The sequence below is a fragment of the Artemia franciscana genome, chromosome 9, assembly GCF_032884065.1.
Source record: "Artemia franciscana chromosome 9, ASM3288406v1, whole genome shotgun sequence".
Classification (NCBI taxonomy): Eukaryota; Metazoa; Arthropoda; class Branchiopoda; order Anostraca; family Artemiidae; genus Artemia; species Artemia franciscana.
This window is the reverse complement of record NC_088871.1, coordinates 5,771,442-5,794,876: the sequence shown is the minus strand read 5'-3', so window position 1 is coordinate 5,794,876 and position 23,435 is coordinate 5,771,442. Positions and strand designations below refer to the sequence as shown.

The window sequence follows — 23,435 nt, the reverse complement described above, 5'->3', positions numbered from 1 at the left end:
AGACAGATTTTTATTCTTCCCATCCAGTTTCATGAAGATCCGATCACTCCTTCGTAAGTTAAAAATACGTCATTTTTCTAATTTTTCAGAATTAACCCCCCCCCCCCCAATAGAGCAGATCCGTTCCAATAGTGTAAATCACGCATCTAAGACTTATGCTTGTTTTCCCCACCAAGTTTCATCCCGATTTCTCCAATCTAAGCGTTTTCCATGATTTTAGGTTCCCCATCCCAAACTCCCCCCAATGTCACCAGATCCGGTCGGGATTTAAAAAAAGAGCTTTGAGACATGATATATTTCTAAATATCAAATTTCATTGAGATCCGATAACCCTCTCGTAAGTTAAAAATACCTCATTTTTTCTAATGTTTCAGAATTACCCCCCCCCCCCCAACTACCCCAAAGAGAGCGGATCCGTTTCGGTTATGTCAATCATGTATCTAGGACTTGTGCTTGTTTTACCCACCAAGTTTCATCCCGATCCTTCCACTCTTAAGCGTTTTCCAAGTTTTAGGTTTCTCCCTCCCAACTCCCCCAATGTCACCCCCCCTCCAATGTCACCAGATCCGGTCGGGATTTAAAGTAAGAGCTCTGAGAAACGATATCCTTCTAAATATGAAATTTCATTGAGATCCGATCACCCGTTCGTAAGTTAAAAATATCGCATATTTTCTAATTTTTCAGAATTAACCCCCCCCCCCCCTATCTATCCCAAAGAGAGCGGATCCGTTCTGGTTATGTCAATCATGTATCTAGGACTTGTGCTTATTTTGCCCACTAAGTTTAATCCCGATCCCTCCGCTCTAAGTGTTTTCCAAGATTTTAGGTTTCCCCCTCCCAACTCCCCCCCAATATCACCAGATCTGGTTGGGATTTAAAATAACTGCTCTGAGACACGATATCCTTCCAAACATCAAATTTCATTAAAATCTGATCAACCGTTCGTAAGTTAAAAATACTTGACTTTTCTATTTTTCCGAATTAACGGGCCCCTACTCCCCCCAGATAGTCAAATCGGGAAAACGACTATTTCTAATTTAATCTGATCCGGTCCCTGATACGCCTGCCAAATTTCATCGTCCTAGCTTACCTGAAAGTGCCTAAAGTAGCAAAACCGGGACCGACAGACCGACAGAATTTGCGATTGCTGTCTTTCACTTGGTTAATACCAAGTGCCATAAAAACCCTGACCCTTTTTTTCTGGATGCATGAATTATGCAGGCTTATCTTGGTTTCGACAAGATCTTTGAAGAAACTAACTTTTAACTGAGGAGGGGGAGGCAAACCAGGGATTGAGGGGGTAGTTTTTCCCTGCTCCATAGAAAGCTACGCCCGTGATTGAGAAATAACTATGTTTGAAAACACAATTCTTACTTCATAATATGCAAATAATTGTAGTCAGCACATTTTGAATGCACTTCTTATGATTCCACTATATCTTAGCCCCTCTCCCCTTATGTTCAAATTTATAGCCAAATTATATTTCCCCCTGCATTTTACAATGCGTCGCTCTTGTTTCAACCCTTCCACCAAATAATTGAATCAACACTGACGAAATCAAGGAGCGAAAAAAACCCATGGGAAATACTTAATTTAGGCTACATATTTTTGCATTAGGGGGCTTGGGGGATAAAGCATAGCGGAAGCGGCTTGAAACTGTGTTAATAAAACAATTTTTCTGCATATCATCAATTAGACATTTTATCTGCATTTTTTTATATTTCCTTTTGAATAGCGCCAACTATAGGCTAATGCCGCTTGTTCAATTAATGACGAGAGAAGAAATAACTATGTGTTGAATACAAACTCTAAGGATTTGAGTGAGATTTTAAGATGTCCTGGATTTTTTTTTTTTTTACATAAGCAATAGTTTTTTCCAAACTTGTTGAAATCTTATAAATCATAATTTAACAAAAGCCTGAGGCTCAAAGCATTTTCTTGGGACCCATTTGCGCTGTAATTCTTTTGAAAATCTTAATTTTGTAACGCAGGGTGTGTCTTAAATTATAAAAATTGCTAAGAAAAAGTTAATACCAAGATTAAGCAAAAATTCCCCAACTGGAAGGATTAAAAAGCTAACAACGCCGAAGAAACTACGAATTGAAATAAGACTAGATCTACGTTGCATGGGCAACATGAGGTGTTGCGGCAACCTTTGCTCGGCTTCGCCGAGTAAAGTGTTGCGAAAGCAACACTTTGGTTTTGTTTCCTCGCTGCGACTAAACGCTGAAGTTGTTAATCTGTAAGGATGCTAAAATACATACTAGGTACACCAACTCGCAAAAGTTGCAAACTCCTCATTGCTAAAGACGATTGTAGCCTTACAGCCGATTATTACTTACAAGTCCCCTACATGTCTTACCACTGGAACCAAATTGGTCTTACCATCAAATACAACGGAAACAAAAAATAGGTACACCAACTAGTAAGAGTTGCGAACCCCTCATTGCCGAGGATGATTATGAGCTAACAGCCGACTGTTGCTTACAACTCCCCTATATGTCTCACAATTGGTTTTGTTTCCTCGCTGCGACTAAACGCTGAAGTTGTTAATCTGTAAGGATGCTAAAATACATACTAGGTACACCAACTCGCAAAAGTTGCAAACTCCTCATTGCTAAAGACGATTGTAGCCTTACAGCCGATTATTACTTACAAGTCCCCTACATGTCTTACCACTGGAACCAAATTGGTCTTACCATCAAATACAACGGAAACAAAAAATAGGTACACCAACTAGTAAGAGTTGCGAACCCCTCATTGCCGAGGATGATTATGAGCTAACAGCCGACTGTTGCTTACAACTCCCCTATATGTCTCACAATTGGTATCGGCCTATTTTTTGTTTCAGTGTGTACCTTACTACTGAAGTTGTCAACCCCTTTAAACTTTCAAACTGGTATATCTCATGAAGGAATTTTTGTACAAAAAAATGGATGACATATACTTTAATCAGCTCATCAAAAGCTATCGACTGCCGTCGAAAAAAAAAATCTATCTGTCTTAGTTCAAAAGTTGACTTTTTTGCCGTAGGCCAACTTTCTAACGTCATCACTTAGAAAGGAGCAAAGGATAAACTCTAATTTCTTTAGCAATGAGAGAACTTTTAAAGTTTAAGAGGCACATCTGATACCATTTCTCTACCGCAATCACAAGTGCGAAAAAACCGAATGATAAACTCAGCCGAAATCACGGCAGCACTTTCGGACCCGTGGGAAAATGCCGCTTTTTTGCTTCTCTAAATTTTTCTATTTATCACTCAAAGAAGATATGTTGGCTGTGGGGCAGGGTAACTGTCGCATATATTTAACACTTATAGATTTTAGTCCATCTTCAATTTGAAACTGGTGCCTGCCTGCTTGCCTGCTAGAACGGAGCTTTCCACTCGAAAGCAGAAACATGGTTTGATGAAACGAAAGCTTGGCTGCATAACTTCAGATAGTCCTCTCTGACATAGGCTATACAACTCCTCTTCACTTCACACACTATAGGCTCTGGCTCAAGGACAAGCAAAAACCATTCTTTTTGGCCCCAGGCAAGAGTTCTACGAAGCTTTCCAAAATGTAAAGTCATATTCATCAATCCGGACTAAGGTCCACACTTTCCGTAAAAACCGCAGAGGTTAGACCCTTACCACTTTCCAGGAATAAGCTAAAATCGGGGTGCTAGGAACAAAAAAAAAAAAAAAAAAAAAAAAAAAAAAAAAAAAAAAAAAAAAAAAAAAAAAAAAAAAAAAAAAAAAAAACACGAGAAAACCAAAGTGTTGCTGTCGCAACACAAATAGCAGAATTAAAAACAAGAATAGTTGAATTAAAGGTTCAGATAAATAATTTTACCAAGGTTGTTGTTACATTCATATCTCAAAATTTAACGCTTTACCAAAATTACATAAGCAAGGTATTCCCTTAAGGCCTATCATAGCAGGTACGAAAGCCCCTGCTTCCAGTACTGGAAAATGGATATGTACAGCCTTCAAATCTTTGCTTTACTCCCGAAAATCGTACATAAGTAATTCGGTAGATTTAGTGGAAAACCTGAAATTGCAAGTATTTCAGAAGAAACAATTGTAAGTAGTTTCTATGTATACATAGTTTCTCTGTACATAGTTATACATAATTTCAGTGAAGATAGTATACATAGTTTCTCTGACATAGTTTCTATGTATACAAATATATATGGGGACAATTATTAAGAGATAAAATACAAATATAATTTAATCGAAGATTCGACTACGGGGATAGATTGAAATGTTTTAATGTCCTTAGTTAAACTCTGTAATAAGTATTCAATGTATTTTTACTTCTGAAATTCTTTTTATCAACAAATAAATGGTCTACCAATGGGGGCAACTCTATCTGGGTTACTGGCAAATATTTATGTACTTGAAAATTGGGCTTTAAATTCATATTTTTAAAACATATTTATTGGGGACATTACATGGATGACGTAATATCACTCTAAAATTATGGGGAAGATAAATTTAAGGGCTTTTTAGATCAAAATACATCAATAAACCTTATGAACATTCTTTATGAGCGTTTCTTTTTTTCTAAAATGGAATATCTTAAACCAAAAAACATTATATCTTAGATTTTAGATTTAGGTTTGAGCTACTCTGCGGGGTAATGTTTCTTTGCATCCTGTGGTATTTACAAAGACTATTCCAAAATCCAGACCTTATAAGGTCCAACGGACTAGCAAGTCATGAGCCAAAGTAGAAAAAAAAATCAGTAGAATAGAAACTTCATGGATGTACAAAGAACAAGAAATATACATGGGAAAACTGAAATTTTGAGTTAGAACCAAAAGTAGAAGTTTTTTTTCAAGTAGATTGTTTCATATTGTAAATAAATAGCAATTTTTGTTTACCTTTGTTTTCACTTCCCTTTTATATTACGCTGGAGCCAATTAATAAATAAATGAAAATTTATTTTGTACGTTTGGATTTAATTTTTGCGGGCCAGCCATGACCCCTTTATCTTAGATCGTAGTATTACACCCCTTTTTCTATTTATTTTACTATATTCCTTGGGGGCAGGGGGCAGTCCATAGTCCCCTCCCCCCAAAAAATGAGGAGAAAAACAAGAAAAAACTAAATCAGACAGGTTTAAGTTGGACTGACTTAGGGGGGACTTGAATTAATTGAATTGAGGATTGAGTTGAACGGTGCTGAGAATTGCCACGATTAAGTCGAATTGGAGTTAAGTGGGGCTGAGTTATAATTCAACCAATAACTGTGTTTTCAATATCATATTTACATTGTTAAGGGCAGCCTGGAAAAGAGCAAATTAAAGCTCTTAGAAACTGTTTTTTTTTTTTTAGTAAGTCTTTTGAGACAAATTCCCGATTTATAGTGATTCAGAAATTGTAAAATGTATCCTGAATCTACTGAGCAGTAATTTTCAACTACAAAAATGATTTTTGAAAATTGTTAAACACAGATCTAAAACCCCTTAGAGATGACGTCAAACCAAAAAAAGTACATAAAATATCCATGGTCTAAAGCTGTAGACGATAGGTTTGCGTTCTCCTATCAGGAAAGCAAGTAAATTAACATTTTTGTATGACATTGACAGAATCTCATTCTTTTAAGACGATTTGGTACCCTAGAAAATCGCAGAATATCATCTATTATCGACTTTTTAATTTGTACAGTCAAACTATTTGGATTGACTCGGGGGTCTTACCCTAACTTGAAGAGCTTGAATCAGAGATTCAAATAAACAATAGACAACAATAGGCATGTCTACTTTTTTGGAAATATTAGAAAAACGAACTAACTTCTCCCGTTTTATGCCGGAGATAGATATAACCAAATTAAATAATGTTTGCTCTTACAGAAAGCTTTAATTTTGTTGTTTTGACTAAACAGGTAAATCTTCTTTTTAAAGAACGCAAAAGGACAGTCTCTAAAAATGTTAAATTACGAGTATACCAACTAGGAAAACGTTAAAAATCTGCTAAAAGGAAATAACATTTTTGCGTAACTTGGCAGTTCTGGGTGTTCCTTGTGGTGCTTCGCGCTTTGATTGAAAACATTGCTGATTCAGAGACGTAATATTTATGCTTTAGTTATAGTGAATAGCCAGAACTAGAACCTGAAAAGGCAGACCGCTCTTCCATTGTGACCTGGGTCATCTATTGTTCCGCTTGTTTCTGAAAGGTTGTAGCAAGTAGGGGAATTCATGTCCTGTAATCCGACACATTGAGCACTAAAATTATTGCCAAATTCTTGCACTGAAGTTTCTTCATTTCGCTCCCGAACTTTCACCGCATGAAAGTCCAAAATTTGTTGTCGCATTTTACTCATTGTTTGATTGTGAATTCACAAAAGCAAAAAAGATAAACTGACGATGTGTCACCTAGTTTTTGATTGAACTCTAATCAGAGATCATAACAGCGCGTAAGACAGCGGAGAGGTATTGTTTTACACATTTTTAAAACAAGGTTTTTTGTATTGGTATATTTAAGATTCTCCGGGATGAAGACAACAGTAACATTTCAAAACAACGTCATTGATAATAACTGTAAAAAGTAGCAGTGCTATTTAATGGATCTGAAGAATTAAAACACGGGGATAAACAATACAAGAAACCGGTCTTTCAGTCTCGCTAGCTCAATATAGCACATTGCTAAAATACAAAATAGCAATCAAATAAAAGTAACTAGGTCTTTTACAAATCCAGTAGGGTTGTCCCCTGCCCCCTCCCAATTGGGACCACTGTGACCTTATGAGCTTCCTTTGGGTGAATACAAGTAAAATTTTGAGCAGCAAGATTTAAGAATCAGGGGAGGGGCATGAAAATTTTAGAAATGCCTAGGTGGGGAATAGCCCAAAATTGATTAGGAACCACTGGTCTAGGACCAAACAAAAAACAAGTTGTCTCTGGTTTGGATGGGAGGATATCGTAAGCAGTGTTAGGAAATACTTAAGTAAAAGTACTTAAGTAATTACTTAAGTAAAAAATATGAGTACTTGTACTCTACTTAAGTAAAACATTTCTAAAGTACTTAATACTTTTACTTAAGTAAAAAATTTGAGTACTTAAGGGTACTTAAGTACTCAAGTACTTTCTTCATGGCACAGACAAATTATTCCGACATGACGCAGGGCGATGCGATGAATTGAACTTCCTATATATTAGTGGATGATTGGATTTTAGTCTTTGAGAACAGCGGCTCCTGGTCCGGCACGAAAGTTCAAAAAAGGACGCAGTCATGGCGGAACTACCATATATATATTGAATGGACAGTTTTTTGAGTGATAAGTGTGATAAACAGTAAGAACAAAAGGAAATCAAGTAGTAAAGAGGCTAGTGAACTTGTAAGCTCACTTTCGGGATCGTCTGAAGCTGAAGATAATGCTGGCTCTGATTATTGCTCACCTTCTAAAAAAGTTAAGGGAGATTTCTTTGCTGCAAGACCGCAGAAACTGACACAGTCAAAAGTGAATTCTTTCGCACTGGACTACATTGTGGAAGAGATGCGACCCCCGTACACTTTTGAGAAGCCGTCATTCAAAATCTGATAGCAGGTCTTGCACCTTATACAAAGGTTCCAGGAAGAAAAGCCTTCGCTCTGCAAATTGAAGCTAAGTTTTTGAAGTACATTAAAGATATGGTTCGTGATTTTGAACTCACCGACTACATGTCGCTGACAACACACATTTGGTTTGCCAACAACAAAAGCTAAAAGGAGATGACTGCACACTTGCTCAACGAGGATTTGAAATGGAAATCGTATGTCCTTGCTTGTTGCCGGTTCAAGGGCTCATACACTTATGACAGAATTGCTTAACAACTGAATAGCGTATTTACCAGGTACAAAATTGTAGTTGATAAAAAGAAAGAAGTTAAAAGTTAAAGAAAATGAAGATGAAGCAGGCCAGAATGGCTCGTTCTCTTTTACAAACGTTGGAGAGATACTCCATTTTCATGACGACCACGATTATTTCCAACTTCCTCCACACTTCAGGTGTGTCAGCCACACACTTAACCTGCTTGGATCCACCGATGCTGATAAAGCCCTTTGTGATATTGCACATAAGAGGCAGTACCATGCCGCTTTTTTGAAGTGTATTGCTCTCTGGGATGCCGTGAATAAGAGTTCAAAAGCTGCTGATGCTGTGAAAGAGGTATATGACAAACAGCTTATAAGACCTGTGGTAACCAGGTGGCACTCAAAGTATGACAGTGTCAAACGTTTGATGGATTGTCAGAAAATTGAAAAGCTTGCTAACGTATATGATGCTTTGCAAAAACCAAGGTTAACTTCTCCTGATTTTGAAATTCTTGAAGAATACATGAAAAGTATGAAGCCAGTAGCAGTGGCATTGTACATTGGGTAATCAAGTTTTTAACAGAGTAGGTTTTAGAGCCAGAGTACGGGATCGGAACGATCCCCTACTCAGCTAAAACGATTTACTTCAGCTAAATTACTTCAGCTAATTCGATTTACTTCAGCTAAAAGCGATTTTTGCTGATATTACGGGCAAAACCTCAAAATTGTGTTCAAACTAAAAAAATAGGCTGAATTATACTCTGAAACTTTGTTGCTTTAGGCTTTATATTATCTTTGCTGCTTTATTCTCTTAGCCCGAAAACAAGACTTTTATGTCATTTATTTTCAGAAAGACAACAAAAATAAAGCATAGAAAGGCAATAATCGCATACACAGCAATAACAAGTGGAATGATTTCTCCAAATTAATGAATATTCTTCGGCAAGCAAACATGAACTTGCACCAGTAATTTAATAAAAAAAATTACCTGAAAGCAAGGAGCAACAGTAAAAATTAAAACGAATAGAAATAATAACATAATAAGGGGATTGCCCCCTCTGAACGCCCGACAATTCACGCTGAAGTTTTTTAGTACTTAAGCTTCTCATTGTTCTGTTTAAACTACAAGTATGTTTCGGGAGTCGTTCTTACAGAATCGAGACTAAATTCAAACTTAAGCGTAAAAAAAGAGGGGGCAATCCCCTTCATATATGTAATATTTTTTGTTTATTTTAGTGTTGCTCCTTAGGCGTAATTTCAGACGGAAAAAAACTTTTATTTTATTTCAAATGTTTTTTTTTAATGCCAGAAAATCCAGCTCCACCTCCAAGGAAAAAATATTCCTCTCCCCGGAAAAATAGTCTAGACAATTCAATACCATTAAAAATTTATCTCGGACTATTACCCTTAACATCTCCACGCGTAAAATTAGGTTTACAAAGAAAAACCTAAAATAATAAAAAGAATTTTGTTTCGGAATTCAGGCCAATGTAAAATTTCCCCTCAAATTTTATCCCCCGGAAATACCCTTCCCAACGGAAAGTTTTCCCTGCGGAAAATCCTCTAGCAGAAAGTTCAATCCTTTACCCGAAAAAAGAATTATACTTCCAAATAGCAGATATTATACGTAAGCAAAGCTTGGTGAAGCTCTAGACCAGGGACTTTTGCTATCTTTGCAAGTAGCTGAATTAGGCTAAATCTTTATTTTTAAAATTTAGAAAATTCCAAAGAAGACGCTCTGCTATTTCTGTCTCTTTCCAAAAGCCTTGCTGGTATTAGCCTAATATTGGGGTTATTGAGAACAGTGGCGTAATTCCGTCAAAATACTGGGGCAAAGAGGGAGGGGGTTAAATTTGAAGGAAATTTTCCCAAATCAAGTGAAAATAACAGTGGAAAATGGGCCATATAGTACCTTAAAGGCAAAGAAATCCTGACCCGTTTCTTTAGATGCTTGAATTATGCAGGCTTACCTTAGTTTTGACAAGATTTTTAATGAAACTAATTTTTAGCTGGGGAAGGGGGGAGGCAAATGGGGTTTGAGGGGGTAGTTTTCCTCTACGCCATAGAAATCTACACCCCTGATTGAGCAATAACTGTTTTAAAAAACTCAATTCTTACTTGGTAATATGCCAAAAATTGTAGGTAACACGTTTTGAATGCACTTCCGCTATAATTTAATCCCCTTCCCCCTTATGTGTAAATTAATAGCCAAATTATTTTTCCCCATGCATTTTGCCATGTGTCGCTCTTGTTTCAACGCTTAAACCAAATAATTGAATCAACGTTGACGAAATCAAGAAGCGAACAAGAGCTAAGAGCTCATATGGCACTTGTGACGAGGCAAGAAGAGCTAAGAGCCAAGAGGTCATATGGTATGAGCTCTAACAAAATTCTAAGAGTCAATAGATTGATTTAAAAGAAAAATCAGAGGCTTAATGCTGGTCAGGATTTATAATAAGAGCTCTGAGTCATGATGTCCTTCTAAATATCAAAATTCATTAAGGTCCGATCACCCACTTTTTCCAACTGTTCCTCTCCCTTTAGCCCCCCAGATGGCCGAATCTGGGAAAACGACTTTATCAAGTCAATTTGTGCAGCTCCCTGACACGCCTACCAATTTTCATCGTCCTAGCACGTCCAGAAGCACTAAACTCGCCAAATCACTGAACCCCTCCCCCCAACTCCCCCAAAGAGAGCGAATCCAGTACGGTTACGTCAATCACGTATCAAGAACATTTGCTTATTCTATCCACCAAGCTTCATCCCGATTCCTCCACTCCAAGTGTTTTCCAAGATTTCCCCCTCCAAATCCCCCCAATGTCAAAAGATCTAGTCAGGATTCGAAATAAGAGCTCTGAGACATGAGTTCCTTCTAAATATGAAATTTCATTAGGATCCGATCACCTATTCGTAAGATAAAAATACTCCAATTTTCATGTTTTCCAAGAATTCCAGTTTCCCCCTCCAACTCCCCCCAATGTCGCAGGATCTGGTCGGAATTTAAAATCAGAGCTGACTTAATGTCCATCATTAAGGTCTTTGAACCTATTTTTAAGGTTCCCTCTCCATCCTACAATGAGTAAACCAAATGTGGAGCCGGACAACTGATAGTGCAGCTTAGGCCTCATCTTTTCTTGACCATACAGTTAGTCTTGAGAAATTACACTTGTAATGACGTCATATTATTTTCATGATCCTTAAGGAGAACTGAAAATTGGCGATGCTAAAACAGTTGTAAACTTAACTAAAATGCTACATTGTTCTCATCGTTTCGTCAGCAGGCTAATCTTTTTAATTGAAGACTTTGTTTATGATATTTTTTTTCTGGTTCGCTGGACTTATTTTCGTTACTATGAATCTTTAGTCTGTCACCTAGGCGCAGGGGCGGATCCGGGGGAAGAAAAAAAATATTCCCCCTTGAAGGTCAATAGCTGCATTTATGAAGTGAAAGAGCGAACAAAAGCCTACTGATGAGGATCCCAATTCCTGTTGGTACCCACTTTCCCCCGACCATAAATTCTGTGTTTGCCCCTGCCTCAGGGTTACCTTAATAGGAAAATTGTTGCCAAATTTAAAGCTACTGAGATCTGTCCCATAATATTTATAACAGTTTTTTTTTTAGATCGGAGTCATATTAAGGTAATCGTATAGCCAATACCTGTGCTATTTTTATTTTCTTTTTTCATATTTTGTTTGTTTGTTTTGTCACAATTTTTGTAATTTAGTTTGATCATCTTTTCGTTTCTTGTTTTGTGTTATTCCGGCTAGAGTTTTCTAAAGGGAATAAACAAATCATAATTATTGTTATTTTAAACATTTACGATTTGATTCATAATCAAGAAAGACCAGAGTTTTAAGTAGAGATTTCGAAAAGGGCTATGACCAAGTGCGACGGCAACAGCCACCTTGAGAAAGGGGGGACGTTCATTCATTTATTCATTATCATTTATATTTATTTATTCATTACTTTTTCATTATCGTTTATTCTGTCGATTCGGATCTCTAATCCGTGCTAAAATTATCTTACGCTTATCCATTGTATCCATTACTTATCTTCCGAAATGTCGAATTTTATATTGTTTCCAGAAGAGAGATCACGTGCGTGTTTATTTATTTGTTTTTTCCCCAAATCTGTTTAAGAAATAACAATAGTATTCTAGGTTAAAATTGAACACACGTTGTTTTCTATTTTCGTACAGTGGTTCCTGAAATATGTTCGAAATTAGAGGGAAGCGAAAACATATTTACTAAACTGAATTTAAATGTTTGTATTTAAACTTACACATAATTGATTTCAAGAGATAGGTTTAAGCGTGTTTGGTCTTATTTTATTTGCTTTTTAAGAATTTGCTGAAAATCGCCTTTATTTTCAGTTGTTAGTCAAGACTTCAGTATCACGTTATATTTTTCATTCTTCGTTATTACGTATGTTCTTTTTGTAGTTTTATTCTTAGTTTTCGAAAAAGCTAATTTGTTCAAAAGTAGAAGGCGCTTGTAGAGGCTCTTCAGTAGGATTTTTTTTAGGGGGGGGTGTCAACCAAATAGTTCTTACTTTTAAAAACTCCCAGAATCCAACCCCCGTGTCGGTATCACTGAGTTGAAACAAAAATCCTAATATGTCTAAAATAGATTATAAAATACAATGAAAAACATTAAAGAACGAGTTAAGTATCAAACAGTTTGTGGTAACGAATTGTAAGTAAGGAGAGACCCAGCTCAATAGTAACCGAAACTCTAAAAAACGAAATTTTGATACCAATAGGCATATCAAAAGAATCAGCTTTTTATGCTGACTTCAAATATATAAGTTTTATTAAGTTTGTTCTTCCGTCAATGGTTACGGGCCAGACAAAATTTTCCTAATTTTCGATAAAAGGAGGAAACACCCCCTAAAAGTCAATTTGATCTTAATGAAAATAACATCATCAGATACAGCGTATCAGGAAAACCCTACTGAATAGGTTTCAAGCTACTATCTGCCAAAATGTGGAATTTATATTTTTGCCAGAAGAAAAGATCACGGATGCGTTTTTTCTTTTTTTTTTTTTTCACCAGCGGTGATTGTGCTGACCCAGTGGGCCTGGAATGTCAGCTCATTCGAACAAAAATTAAAATTTCTTGTGCCCTTTTTAATTGACCAAAAAATTGGAGAGCAGCTAGGTCCCCTTCCCCCTTTTTTCCCAAAATCGTCCGATCAAAATTTTGAGAGAATCATTTTGTTTATCATAGGTGAGAGGCCCAATAACTATGCCTTTGGTATAACATGACCTCCCCCCCTCTACAGCCCCAAGGGATAGGGCTTTAAGTTATAAAAATTGCCCATTGTTTACGCATATAATTTGTTATTGGGATGTATGCATACATTTTCAGGTGGAGGGAACAAGTTTCTCCTGGGGGTTTTTCCTTGAGGGAATTTGCCATGGGGAGGGATGTTTCCAGGGAGTGAACTTGTCAGGGGAAATTATACACTGAGGGAATTTGCCAGAATTCTTAATCAAAATTCTTTTTATATGTCTTGCTTTCTCTTTTCTGTCTCAATTTTACACGCGGAGTGGTTAAGAGCAATTGTCCAGGGTAAATTTTCACATGAATTGAATTGTCTAGATAATATTTTTGCGAGGAGGGGGTTTCCTCTTGGAGTTGGGGTTAGATTTTCTGGCAATATTTAAAAAAGATCTGAAATTAAATAAAATAATAAAAGTTTTTTAAACTGAAAGTAAGGAGCAGCATTAACACTTAAAATGAACAGAAATTATTACTTATATGAAGGGGTTTGCCCCCTCCTCAACACCTCGCTCTTTACGCTAAAGCTTGAATTTTGTCCCAACTCTTTAAGAATAACTCCTGAAACACAAAGGTTGTTTAATTAGAACAATAAGATACTTTTTTAAAAGAGCTGAAAAACTTTAGCGTGAGGAGTGAGGTGTTGATGAGGGGGCAACCCCCATCATATACGTAATTATCTCTATTCTTTTTAAGTTTTAATGTTGCTTTTTACTTTCACTTGAAAAAACTTATTTTTTTTCCATTTAATTAGTGTAACGGCGGATCTGAATGTTGAATTTTCACTTGAAAAATTAACTTCTTTCTTGTAGGTGACAAAGAACCCTCGTTGTCATTAATCTGTTACTCGTATTTTTGGCCAATTTTTTGCACCCCGAGTGGAGAGTAGGCAGATTATAATAAGAAGTATATCAAAATCTGATATTTGCACCTACAATAAGATGTTTTTTTAAAAGCAAATAAAAAAAACTATTTTTTTTAACTGAAAGTAAGGAGCGACATTAAAACTTAAAACGAACATAAATTACTCCGTATATGAAATGGGTTGTCCCCTCCTCAACGCCTCGCTCTTTTCGCTAAAGCTTTTAATTTTTTTTAAACGTAGAATTGGGGCAAAGAGTCAAACTTTAGCGTAAAGAGCGAGGGATTGCGGAGGGGACAACCCATTTCATATACGGAGTAATTTCTGTTCGTTTTAAGTTTTAATGTCGCTCCTTACTTTCAGTTAAAGAAAGTAGTTTTTTTATTTAATTTCTGAACGTTTTTGAATTAATGCATGTTTGATTTTGGCTCTCCGCACATAAATTATTGAAATGAAATTTGTATGTTAATTTTTTTTTGGCTAAATGGCTTTCTCTTAGTTTTGATCAGACGATTTTGAGAAATAAAGGGTGGGGAAGGAGGCCTAGCTGCCCTCCAATTTTTCGGGTACTTGAAAAGGCTACTAGAACTTTTAATTTTTAGCGAACGTTTTTATTAGTAAAAAATATGTGTAACTTAAGAATTAACTTACGTAACAAACTTTTATATTCTTATATTTTTATTATGTGTACGAGGGGGTTTATACCCTCGTTCATACTTCGCTCTTTACACTAAATCGTAAGTTTTGTCCCAATTCTTTAAGAATGACCCCTGAATCAAAAAGGCCGTAGAATAAATAGTTGAAATTACTAAAAATACTTTAGCATAAAGAGCGAGGTATTTATCTCCTCCTAAATACCTCGCTCTTTATACTAAGGTATTTTTAGAACCCCTCATATGCGTAATAATCTCTGTTCGTTTTAAATTGCAATGCTATTCCTTACTTTCAATTGAAAAACGTTTTCATGTTTATTTTTTCATTGTTTTTTTATAGTAATGCAAGAAAATCCTGCGCCCTTGTCATTGAATTTTTCTTCCCCCATGACATATTCCTCTAGGGAAAGATCCTCTCACATAGTCCCCTCCCATCAACCCTACCCCCAAACCAAAAAATCCCCCCGGAAACGTCTGTACACTTCCCAATAACCATTACTATATGTAAACACTGGTCAAAGTTTGTAACTTGCAGCCCCTCCCCCAGGGATTGTGGGGAAGTAAGTCATTCCCAAAGACACATTTATGATGGTTTTCGACTATGCGGAACAAAATGGCTATCTCAAAATTTTAATCCGTTGACTTTTGGAAAAAAATGAGCGTGGGAGGGGGCCTAGGTGCCCTCCAATTTTTTGATCACTTAGAACTTTTCATTTCCGTAAGAATGAGCCCTCTTGCGACACTCTTGCACCACTTGGTCGATACGATGACCCCTGGGAAAAGAAAATAAAACAAAAACAAAACGAACAAACAAATAAACACGCACCCGTGATTTGTCTGGTCTTCTGGCAAAAAATATGAAATTCTACATTTTTTTAGATAGGAGCTTGAAATGTTTGCTACAGGGTCTCTGATACGCCGAATGCAATGGTGTGATTTTTGTTAAGATTCTATGACTTTTTTGGGATGTTTCCCCCTATGTTCAAAAATAAGGCAAATTTTCTCAGGCTCGTAACTTTTGATGACAAAGACTAAATTAATTGAAACTTATATATTTACAATCAGCGTGAAAATTTAATTCTTTTGATGTATCTTTTAGCATCAAAATTCCGTTTTTTAGAGTTTTGGATCTATATGTTAAATTTTCACTTGAAAAATTACCTTCTTTCTTGTAGGTCGCCAAGAACTCTCGCTGTCATTATTCTGTTGCTCCTATTTAAGGCTAATATTTTGCGCCCTGTGTGGACAGTGGGCAGATAATAATAAGAAGTGGTTCAAAATCGGATATTTGCCCCTGCAGTTTTTTTTTATTTGTAGACCTTTTATCTAACAATTTAGTCATATTTTGGTGTTAACGCGACGCATTAGTGATGTTTCAGTAAATTATAATGTTCCTCCCGGCTTTATTTTTCCTCCGACTTCTCTATATGGAAGGCGTCGTCGTAGAAACCTAGGAAGAAGCTCGTTCTATAGGAGATTAAAAGTTCGTGCCTTTTTTACCAGGCCAAAAACGATTAAAGGGTAGATTGTCCCTCGTACCCTTATTTTCCCCTCTTGCATCCCCGTAATACCCATTTTATCGTATTAGTATTGTGAGAACTATTTGATTGAAAATAGCAGAAAGATCTAAAAGTATGTATCCATGGTCAACATGACCCCACAGTGCTTAGGGCATTGACACTAAATTATGCAAAAATATCAATTATTTTATAGTAGGATTTTAGATGAAAATAAAGTGGGAACACATGTTGCTGGTTGTCAGGATTGTTTGGGGGGGGGGAGGGAATCGGATCTCAACATTTGACTTGAAGGAGGGATGAGAGAAAAAATCAATGGCACTATGTGAACCCAGGTTATCAAAATAGCTTATCTGCAATATTTCAGGGATAGCTTGGGAGATTAAGTTAAAACTTTTTGTGGGTCTTGAAGGCCCTAGCAGACTCTAAATTTTTGACTTGGGGTAGGAGTAAAGCTGTTTAGGAAGATACTATTTGTATCCAAGTCATCAAAATACCACATCTGCAACATTTCGGGAACGGCTTGCAGGGGTCGTGTGAAAATTTCATGGGTTGTTGGAGACCTCATGTAGACAGCAACTTGTAAATTGAGAAAGGAATAGAAGGGAAAAGAGTTAAAATTTATGGAAAGACTAAAGATAAAGGGTATAAACAATTGTCTCCGAACTGACTTATAATTTTTGCTTTTCTTCCAGGAGCCCAGAGTACAACTTCAAAACAATGAGCTTTACTTCAACTCTTACTGCAATTTTGGATAATTTGAAGTTGGAAAATAGCCAGGTTATTACGATTCAATGTAAAAATGGAAACATTATGGTCCAGAAGATCCTTTTAACAGCAACGAGTGATGTATTTAGTAAAATGTTTGATCACGACATGCTCGAGAAGCGAACAAACATCGTCGTGGCCGATGACGTCGATGTCAATGCTATGAAAGCTATTATTGGTTGCTATGAAGAAGGCAAAATCCCTGATATGAGTGTAATTACCCTGGAGACCTTTAGTTATGTTGTTGATAAATACAATTTTCTGGGAATCAAGGAAACAATGGCGGAACACTTGCTTGATAAATTTGCTAAAGAAAACGACTTGAAAGTACTTGAGCTCATTTTTACAACCTATGATTGCAATGCCCAAAAGAAAATAGCTATGAATGAGATTGCTATACTTATTGTGAAAGGGAGGAAAGGTCCTGATTTTATTGTGGATTTTGATATCAACGATTTTCTTCAGTTTTCCAAAATTGTGTGTGCGTCTTTGATAAAAAGGAAGTTCGAAAGGTGGGATTCATTTTTGAACTGTTTTTACGGGTGGGTCTCTAAAAATTCTGAGGAAAGGTCTGGCACTGCAGTAGAAATTCTGGGGATGATTGACGTACGTAAATTTTCTACGCCAGAGGTTCTAAAGATGCTTGAATCACTGTCCTTAAGCAAGAGGTTTCAAGGTTTTAAACTAATGTTTGAAAAAACCTTAAACTATGTCATTAAAAACAGAAACTCCAAGACGGAGAGTGTAGTCAATTGCCAATACGGAACAATAACGTGTTCAGTTTGTCGTTTCGCCTCTACTCCTCCTTACCACACTACCACTGGCTGCAAAGGTGTTCATCGTTGTCGATTCGGAAATACTCCGGGATACGCCCACAATGGCACTTGTGGTAAAAGTTTATCAATTAAGTATGATGATGATGATATCTACACTTCTTTAAACTACGATTGACTCATCAAGGTCATCGTTTGTCTGCATTTTGTTGCTAAGTTGATTTAGTCATAAGTCCATATTGTTTATGTTGATTAGCCTTTTCATGAATAAAAATCTTTTTCTACGTTACAGCTTGTGAAATACAAAATTTACCAGAATGTTTTCAGTTCCTTAAATCACTTTTTCCGCCCTCTCTGTCATTAAATTTCGGCATGCTAACGTTAAGGGGGCTTCAATCAGATTAATCTTTTATACTTTAGTTGGACCCAGAAGGGTACAATGAACTGGTAGTTCATCGTTCCCCCTTTAAAATCGCTGACCCGTCCTGCCCATTTTACTTAAATAAAGATTAAGGAAAATCTTCCACGGGGAGGGAAGTTTCCGGGGGTTGAACTGGAAATTTTTCAGTGAGGGGTCTGGGGGAAAATTTTTCAATGGGGAATTTGTTTCAATTCTCGTACGAAATTCTTTTTATAGGTCTTGCCTTCCCTTTGCCGACTCGATTTTCACCATGGATATGTTAAGCGTAATTATCTGGGGTAAAAATTCGCCAGGATTGAATTTCCGATTGAAAGGGAATTTTTCGTGGAGATGGATCCAGATTTTCTGACATTATTTAAAAAACGATCTGGAATTGAATTTAAGAAAATAAGTTTTTCCTGCTAATCAAATGAACAAAAATTAACTTTTAGAAAATTTTCTGAAAAAGAAGTTTTACCTTCAAAAAGTAAAAGAGTAATAGCATTTAAACTCAAAACCAGCAGAAATAAAGCCCAAAAGCAATTAAATCTCAAAGCACCCAGAAATTACTATCAAAAATAAATGAAGCAAAAAACAAACTGAAATAAAAATAAATATATTAGGTTTTTATGTTCCTTCTCAGTTTTGACTGAATTTTTTATTTATTTAATGGGTAGAGGAAGAAGGAAAATACTATTCGGTTCAATGTTAGATGGTGAGGATGGGATAAGATAAACACGTTTGTTTTTTGCAAATTTGAGCTAAGCTTTTAACTATGTAATTTATTAGTAGTGACAGCATAATGACTCCAGGAACACACTTAGGGGGGTAAAAATGAAGTTGCTAGTCACTCAAGACGCTATTAGAGGCAGCTGGGTCTTAAGCAATACTATGGCACACCTGTAACGGTATAGTATACCTTTACGTTACGTGACATAGGAAGTTTTTAAAGAAAGCCATAGGAAGGTTTCTAAAAGCACCTATAGGATGGTTTTTAAATGCAACTATGGGAAAGTTTTAAAGACACAGAGGAAAAAGTTTTTAAGGAAACCCCGCCAAATCAGAATTTCTTTGGTTCTTACACAACAGGGGGTGTTTACTAAGAGATATAGGTGCATGTTAGGTAAGAGGGAACTTATTACGTTTTCTAAGAGATGCCGGTACTAATTACGTTATGGGACTTGTTAGTGTCCGCTAGTCAAGGGGGAATCACAGGTTGTAACTGAGGGAGAAATACATGGGTGTTAAGTAATGACCGTGCACAGATGAGGTGTGACTCAATCCTGCGTGACTTGATAGATTTATTTGGAACTAGCTGTTGGTATGGTGCGTCGCGCCACACCAACACCTAGTTGGTGGGGGCACTGCGCCCCTCCTCGCGCGCGTAGGTCGTTACGCGCCATATTAGCTATGTGCCATTGTAGTTGTGTCCCTGTGTCCCACCTGTGAATATAGATATATATATATATATATATATATATATATATATGTGTGTGTGTGTTTTTAACTACGTAAAACTTGCGAATATACAACATTGTTTGATGTCCCATCGTCTGTACATATAAATAGATTGTCAGGTTTACCGACTCTTGAACATGCAACAGATAATTGTCCATGGGGAAAAAATCCGTATTTAGATCTATACCGCATTTTTCTAATGATTGCCCTTGAGCTTTCTTGTCCCCTTCGTTATTTATATATCCCCCCTGTGCCCCACGGCGTCCCCATTTTAGCTTTGTCCCTGTGCCCCGGTCGTCATTTGTGTCCCGGTATCCCAGTCTGTAATTTCTCTTTGAGTGTCCCGGTCTTCATTTATATTCCCTGTGTCCCGGTACCCCGGTCGTCATTTGTGTCCCCGTGTCCCGGTCTGTAATTTTTTAGTTTTTCTTTTTTTAGTTTCTTCTTTTTAAATATTTTTCTTCTTTTTTTTACTTTATTTCTTTTTTAGTTTTTTCTTTTTTTCTTTTTTTTAATTTTTTTTTAGTTTTTTTCTTTTTTTAGTTTTTTAGCTTTTTTAGTTTTTTTTTAGATTTTTTCTTTTTATTTTTTTTTTAGTTTTTTACCTTTTTTTTCTTTTTAGTTTTCTTTTTCTTTTTTATTTTTCAGACGTCATATGCGGACACACAAACACACATATGCGGACAAACACAAAACATGGACAAACTTGCAACTTATTTCTTATTTTTATATATATAGATGACGTAATCTTACATGACTTGTGAATGACCCAATGCTGGTGCACGCGTAAGTTTGACGTAATGGCGGCACACGTAGGATGTTACGTAATGAAGGTACACACATGGGTCTTGTATATTATTTTAAAGGATTTTTTTCTTCAGGATTAAATTTCATTTTCTTTAAATGTTTTTTTCAGGGAAGGCTTATAATCTAAAGATTTTTTTCAGCATTAGAATTCAAAAGGGATTCCTCCTCATCAATGGAATGGGGTACTTGACAGGTGGACTAAAAAAGTATTTCCAATACTATTATTAGAGGAATACTTTTTACATGATAACCCATAGCACGCACGGAGAAATCCCTGTCCGCCTTTTAGAACGATTAAATGGTTCGTATGTTCCCATATGGCTGCAATAATTGGCAGGCTGGGGGAAAATCGATTTCTAGAAATTTAGCACTAATCTTGAACGATTATATCTCTGTACATAGTCTAAAAGATGCTAAAATTGTATTACTGAAATGTATTGAACATTTTTCATGGAAAAAGAAATCTAAATAATGAAGGCTTTTTATTTTACATTCAACTTTTATTAATCAATGAAAAATTTTTACACATGAAAAAAAATCTGATGTAGGGAAAAATATAAGCGGGAATTAAAGAAAGGCGGGGGCCCTAGCAACCAATACCTGGGTGGGGGAGGGGGTCGATATGAGAGGTAAGTTTAAGCCCAATTAACTGGTATTTATGAGAGGTTTTAATGAAAAAGTATCGTTTCTATTGCTCTATTAGACGCAGCTGCAAGAAAAAGAGACACATTTTTGCATTCTGTTATTTCTGAGAGAGTTTAATGAAAATCTCAAGTTTCTTTGAGCCAAGACTACGAATATTTTACACCACTGTGAGAAAAAATGGATGGTCTACGCCCTAGACAGCACTGTGGATGGACTACCTGATTCCTCAGGGCAATAATCTACTTTTGTTCTAAGTTTGTTTCCAAAAGTTCCTACATGGACTGATGACATTGTTGCTAACCTAAAAAGCAGCACGCCACAGGCTAGTGTATCCACCAAGAAGAGCAATTTTGAGGCCGTCACAAAGAATAATCCTCTGGAGCTACCAAGGAAGAGAGAAGGGCATCCGAATGAAGGTCGGATGCCCTTCTGCTGAGGAATTGAAACGTCTTTAGAACTCCGTCTCCGTAAACTGAGGTCAAAACATAAGGAATCTCTTGATACCGCAGTGAAATACAGCCTACAAATGGTCTGCATATCTATTAGAACTGAACGCTTCGAATCTCTTCCAAGTTGTTGCTATAAATTTAAGTCGCTTAACCATATCAGTAAGCAATGTACCAAATCTGAACTAAAATGTGCTCTCTATGCTGGAAACCACGAAAAGTTGAAGAATAGCTCATATTTTGCTAATTTTGTGAAATTTGCCAGGTGCGGTTGAGATTACCCTGCATTTAAGCTTCGTTGTTCTTATTTAAAGTCGATCTTCAAAGCAAGTAAATAATGGTGACAAGCTTATCGATATATTTTCGCAACATAAATGGGCTAAGTTGCAGGTCCTTTATGACTGTATCTTGAAGCATGACAACGTTTTCGTTCAAGAACCCATGCTTAAGAGTGAAAATATGGATATTTTTCATCGGGTACCAAATAAGACCAGTTTATTTCCCTTTACCATGATATCTTCAGCAGTGAGTTGTCCAGGCGGAAGACCCACTGTCATTGTTAGTAATTATCTGAGGGGGTCGGTACTTGATGACTGGGAGTTTTTTCTGCCTTTGAACTTTGCCCGTAGACAAAACCTTGTTCTCGTGAATGTTTTTTTTCCAAAAAAAAAACTACCAGAACCAACAGTCTGAAGCCAAATTCAGCCGAGCTTGTTAATATTTTAGCATATTCTTAGCAAAGTGTCAGAGCAACAAGACAGTGATATGCAAGGACTTTAACTGTAGCCCACTATAGGATAGATTGTTTTCTATGCTTAAATCTAGTCATTTCCTGTCTTTTACTCGGGTGCAGAAAGACAATCAGCTAACGGTGATTCACCAGGTTTTGGGCGCAACTTCTAATTTAGACCGTTACCTTGTGAATTTTGACACAAGAGGCAGCTTAGTTGTATTCACCTCGTAATCCAGCTGTCAGCTCCGTTCCAGGCTCTATTCCCTTGTCACTCTTAACACAAGTGGCAAAAGAGATGCAAATGTAAAATATTTAACTCCAACGGATTCCAAATTTACTTGGACTTTATACTACGTAAGATAAAAGAGCCATTTCGCTTACTAGCATTTCAGTCTGAAAAAGATCGTGTAGCCTTCAATATTTTATGTGCCAAAATAATCCTTACGTTAAAATATGCTGAGAGAAAATCAGTTCCATTTTTCCACGTTCGTATAGGTACGCGTAAAAGAGGTTGGGACAATCATTCTGTGAAGCGTGCGAAACATAAGGCCAAATTCTGGTGTCGACTTTGGCACGATTGCAATAGACGATCCTCCCACGATGATGTTCTAGCTCACCATCCAATTTAAAAAGGAGTAGAATAGAAACTTCATAAATATATAAAGAACGAGAAATATACATGAGGAAACTGAAATTTTGAGTTAGAACCCAATAGTAGATTTTGTTTTCAAGTAGACAGTTTGATATTATAAATAAAGAACAGTTTTTGTTTACCTTTGTTTTCACTTCCCTATTAGATTACGCTGGAGCCAAATAATCAATAAATGAAAATGTATTTCGTACTTTTGGATTTAACTTTTGTGGACAAGCCATGACGCTTTATCTGAGATAGCAGCCTTACACCCCCCCCTCTTTTCTCTTTAGTTTACCATATTCCTTGGGGGAAGGGAACAGTCCATAGTCTCCTCCCAAAAAAAGGAGAAAAAAAAGGCAAAAATTAAGTCAAACGTGTTTAAGTTGGACTGACTTAGAGTGACTTGAGTTAATTGAACTGAGGATTGAGTTGAATAGGTGGTGAGGATTGCCACGATTAGATCAAATAGGAGCTAAGTGGGGTTCAGTTATAATTCAAATCATAACTGTGTTTTCAATATCATGGTTACATTGTTAGTCTAGGTCAAGCCTTGAATAGAGCAAATTAAAGCCCTTAGTAACTGTTTTTATGGCACTTGCTATTAACCAAGTGACATATAGCGATCGCAAATTCTGTCGGTCTATCTGTCTCTCCCAGTTTTGCTACTTCAGGCACTT

At 36.6% G+C, this 23,435-nt stretch overlaps 1 protein-coding gene across 1 annotated transcript in view; it reads left to right on the top strand.

The window, feature by feature from the left end:
• LOC136030930 (uncharacterized) overlaps positions 1 to 17,924 on the top strand; it is a 72,834-nt gene extending 54,910 nt beyond the window's left edge. The window contains exon 2 of the mRNA XM_065710038.1: positions 16,790 to 17,924. Within this exon, the coding sequence (XP_065566110.1) occupies positions 16,815 to 17,813 (999 nt within the window). The 5' untranslated portion in view covers positions 16,790 to 16,814 and the 3' untranslated portion in view covers positions 17,814 to 17,924. The remainder of the gene's footprint in view (positions 1 to 16,789) is intronic.
• The last annotated feature ends 5,511 nt before the right edge of the window (positions 17,925 to 23,435 follow it).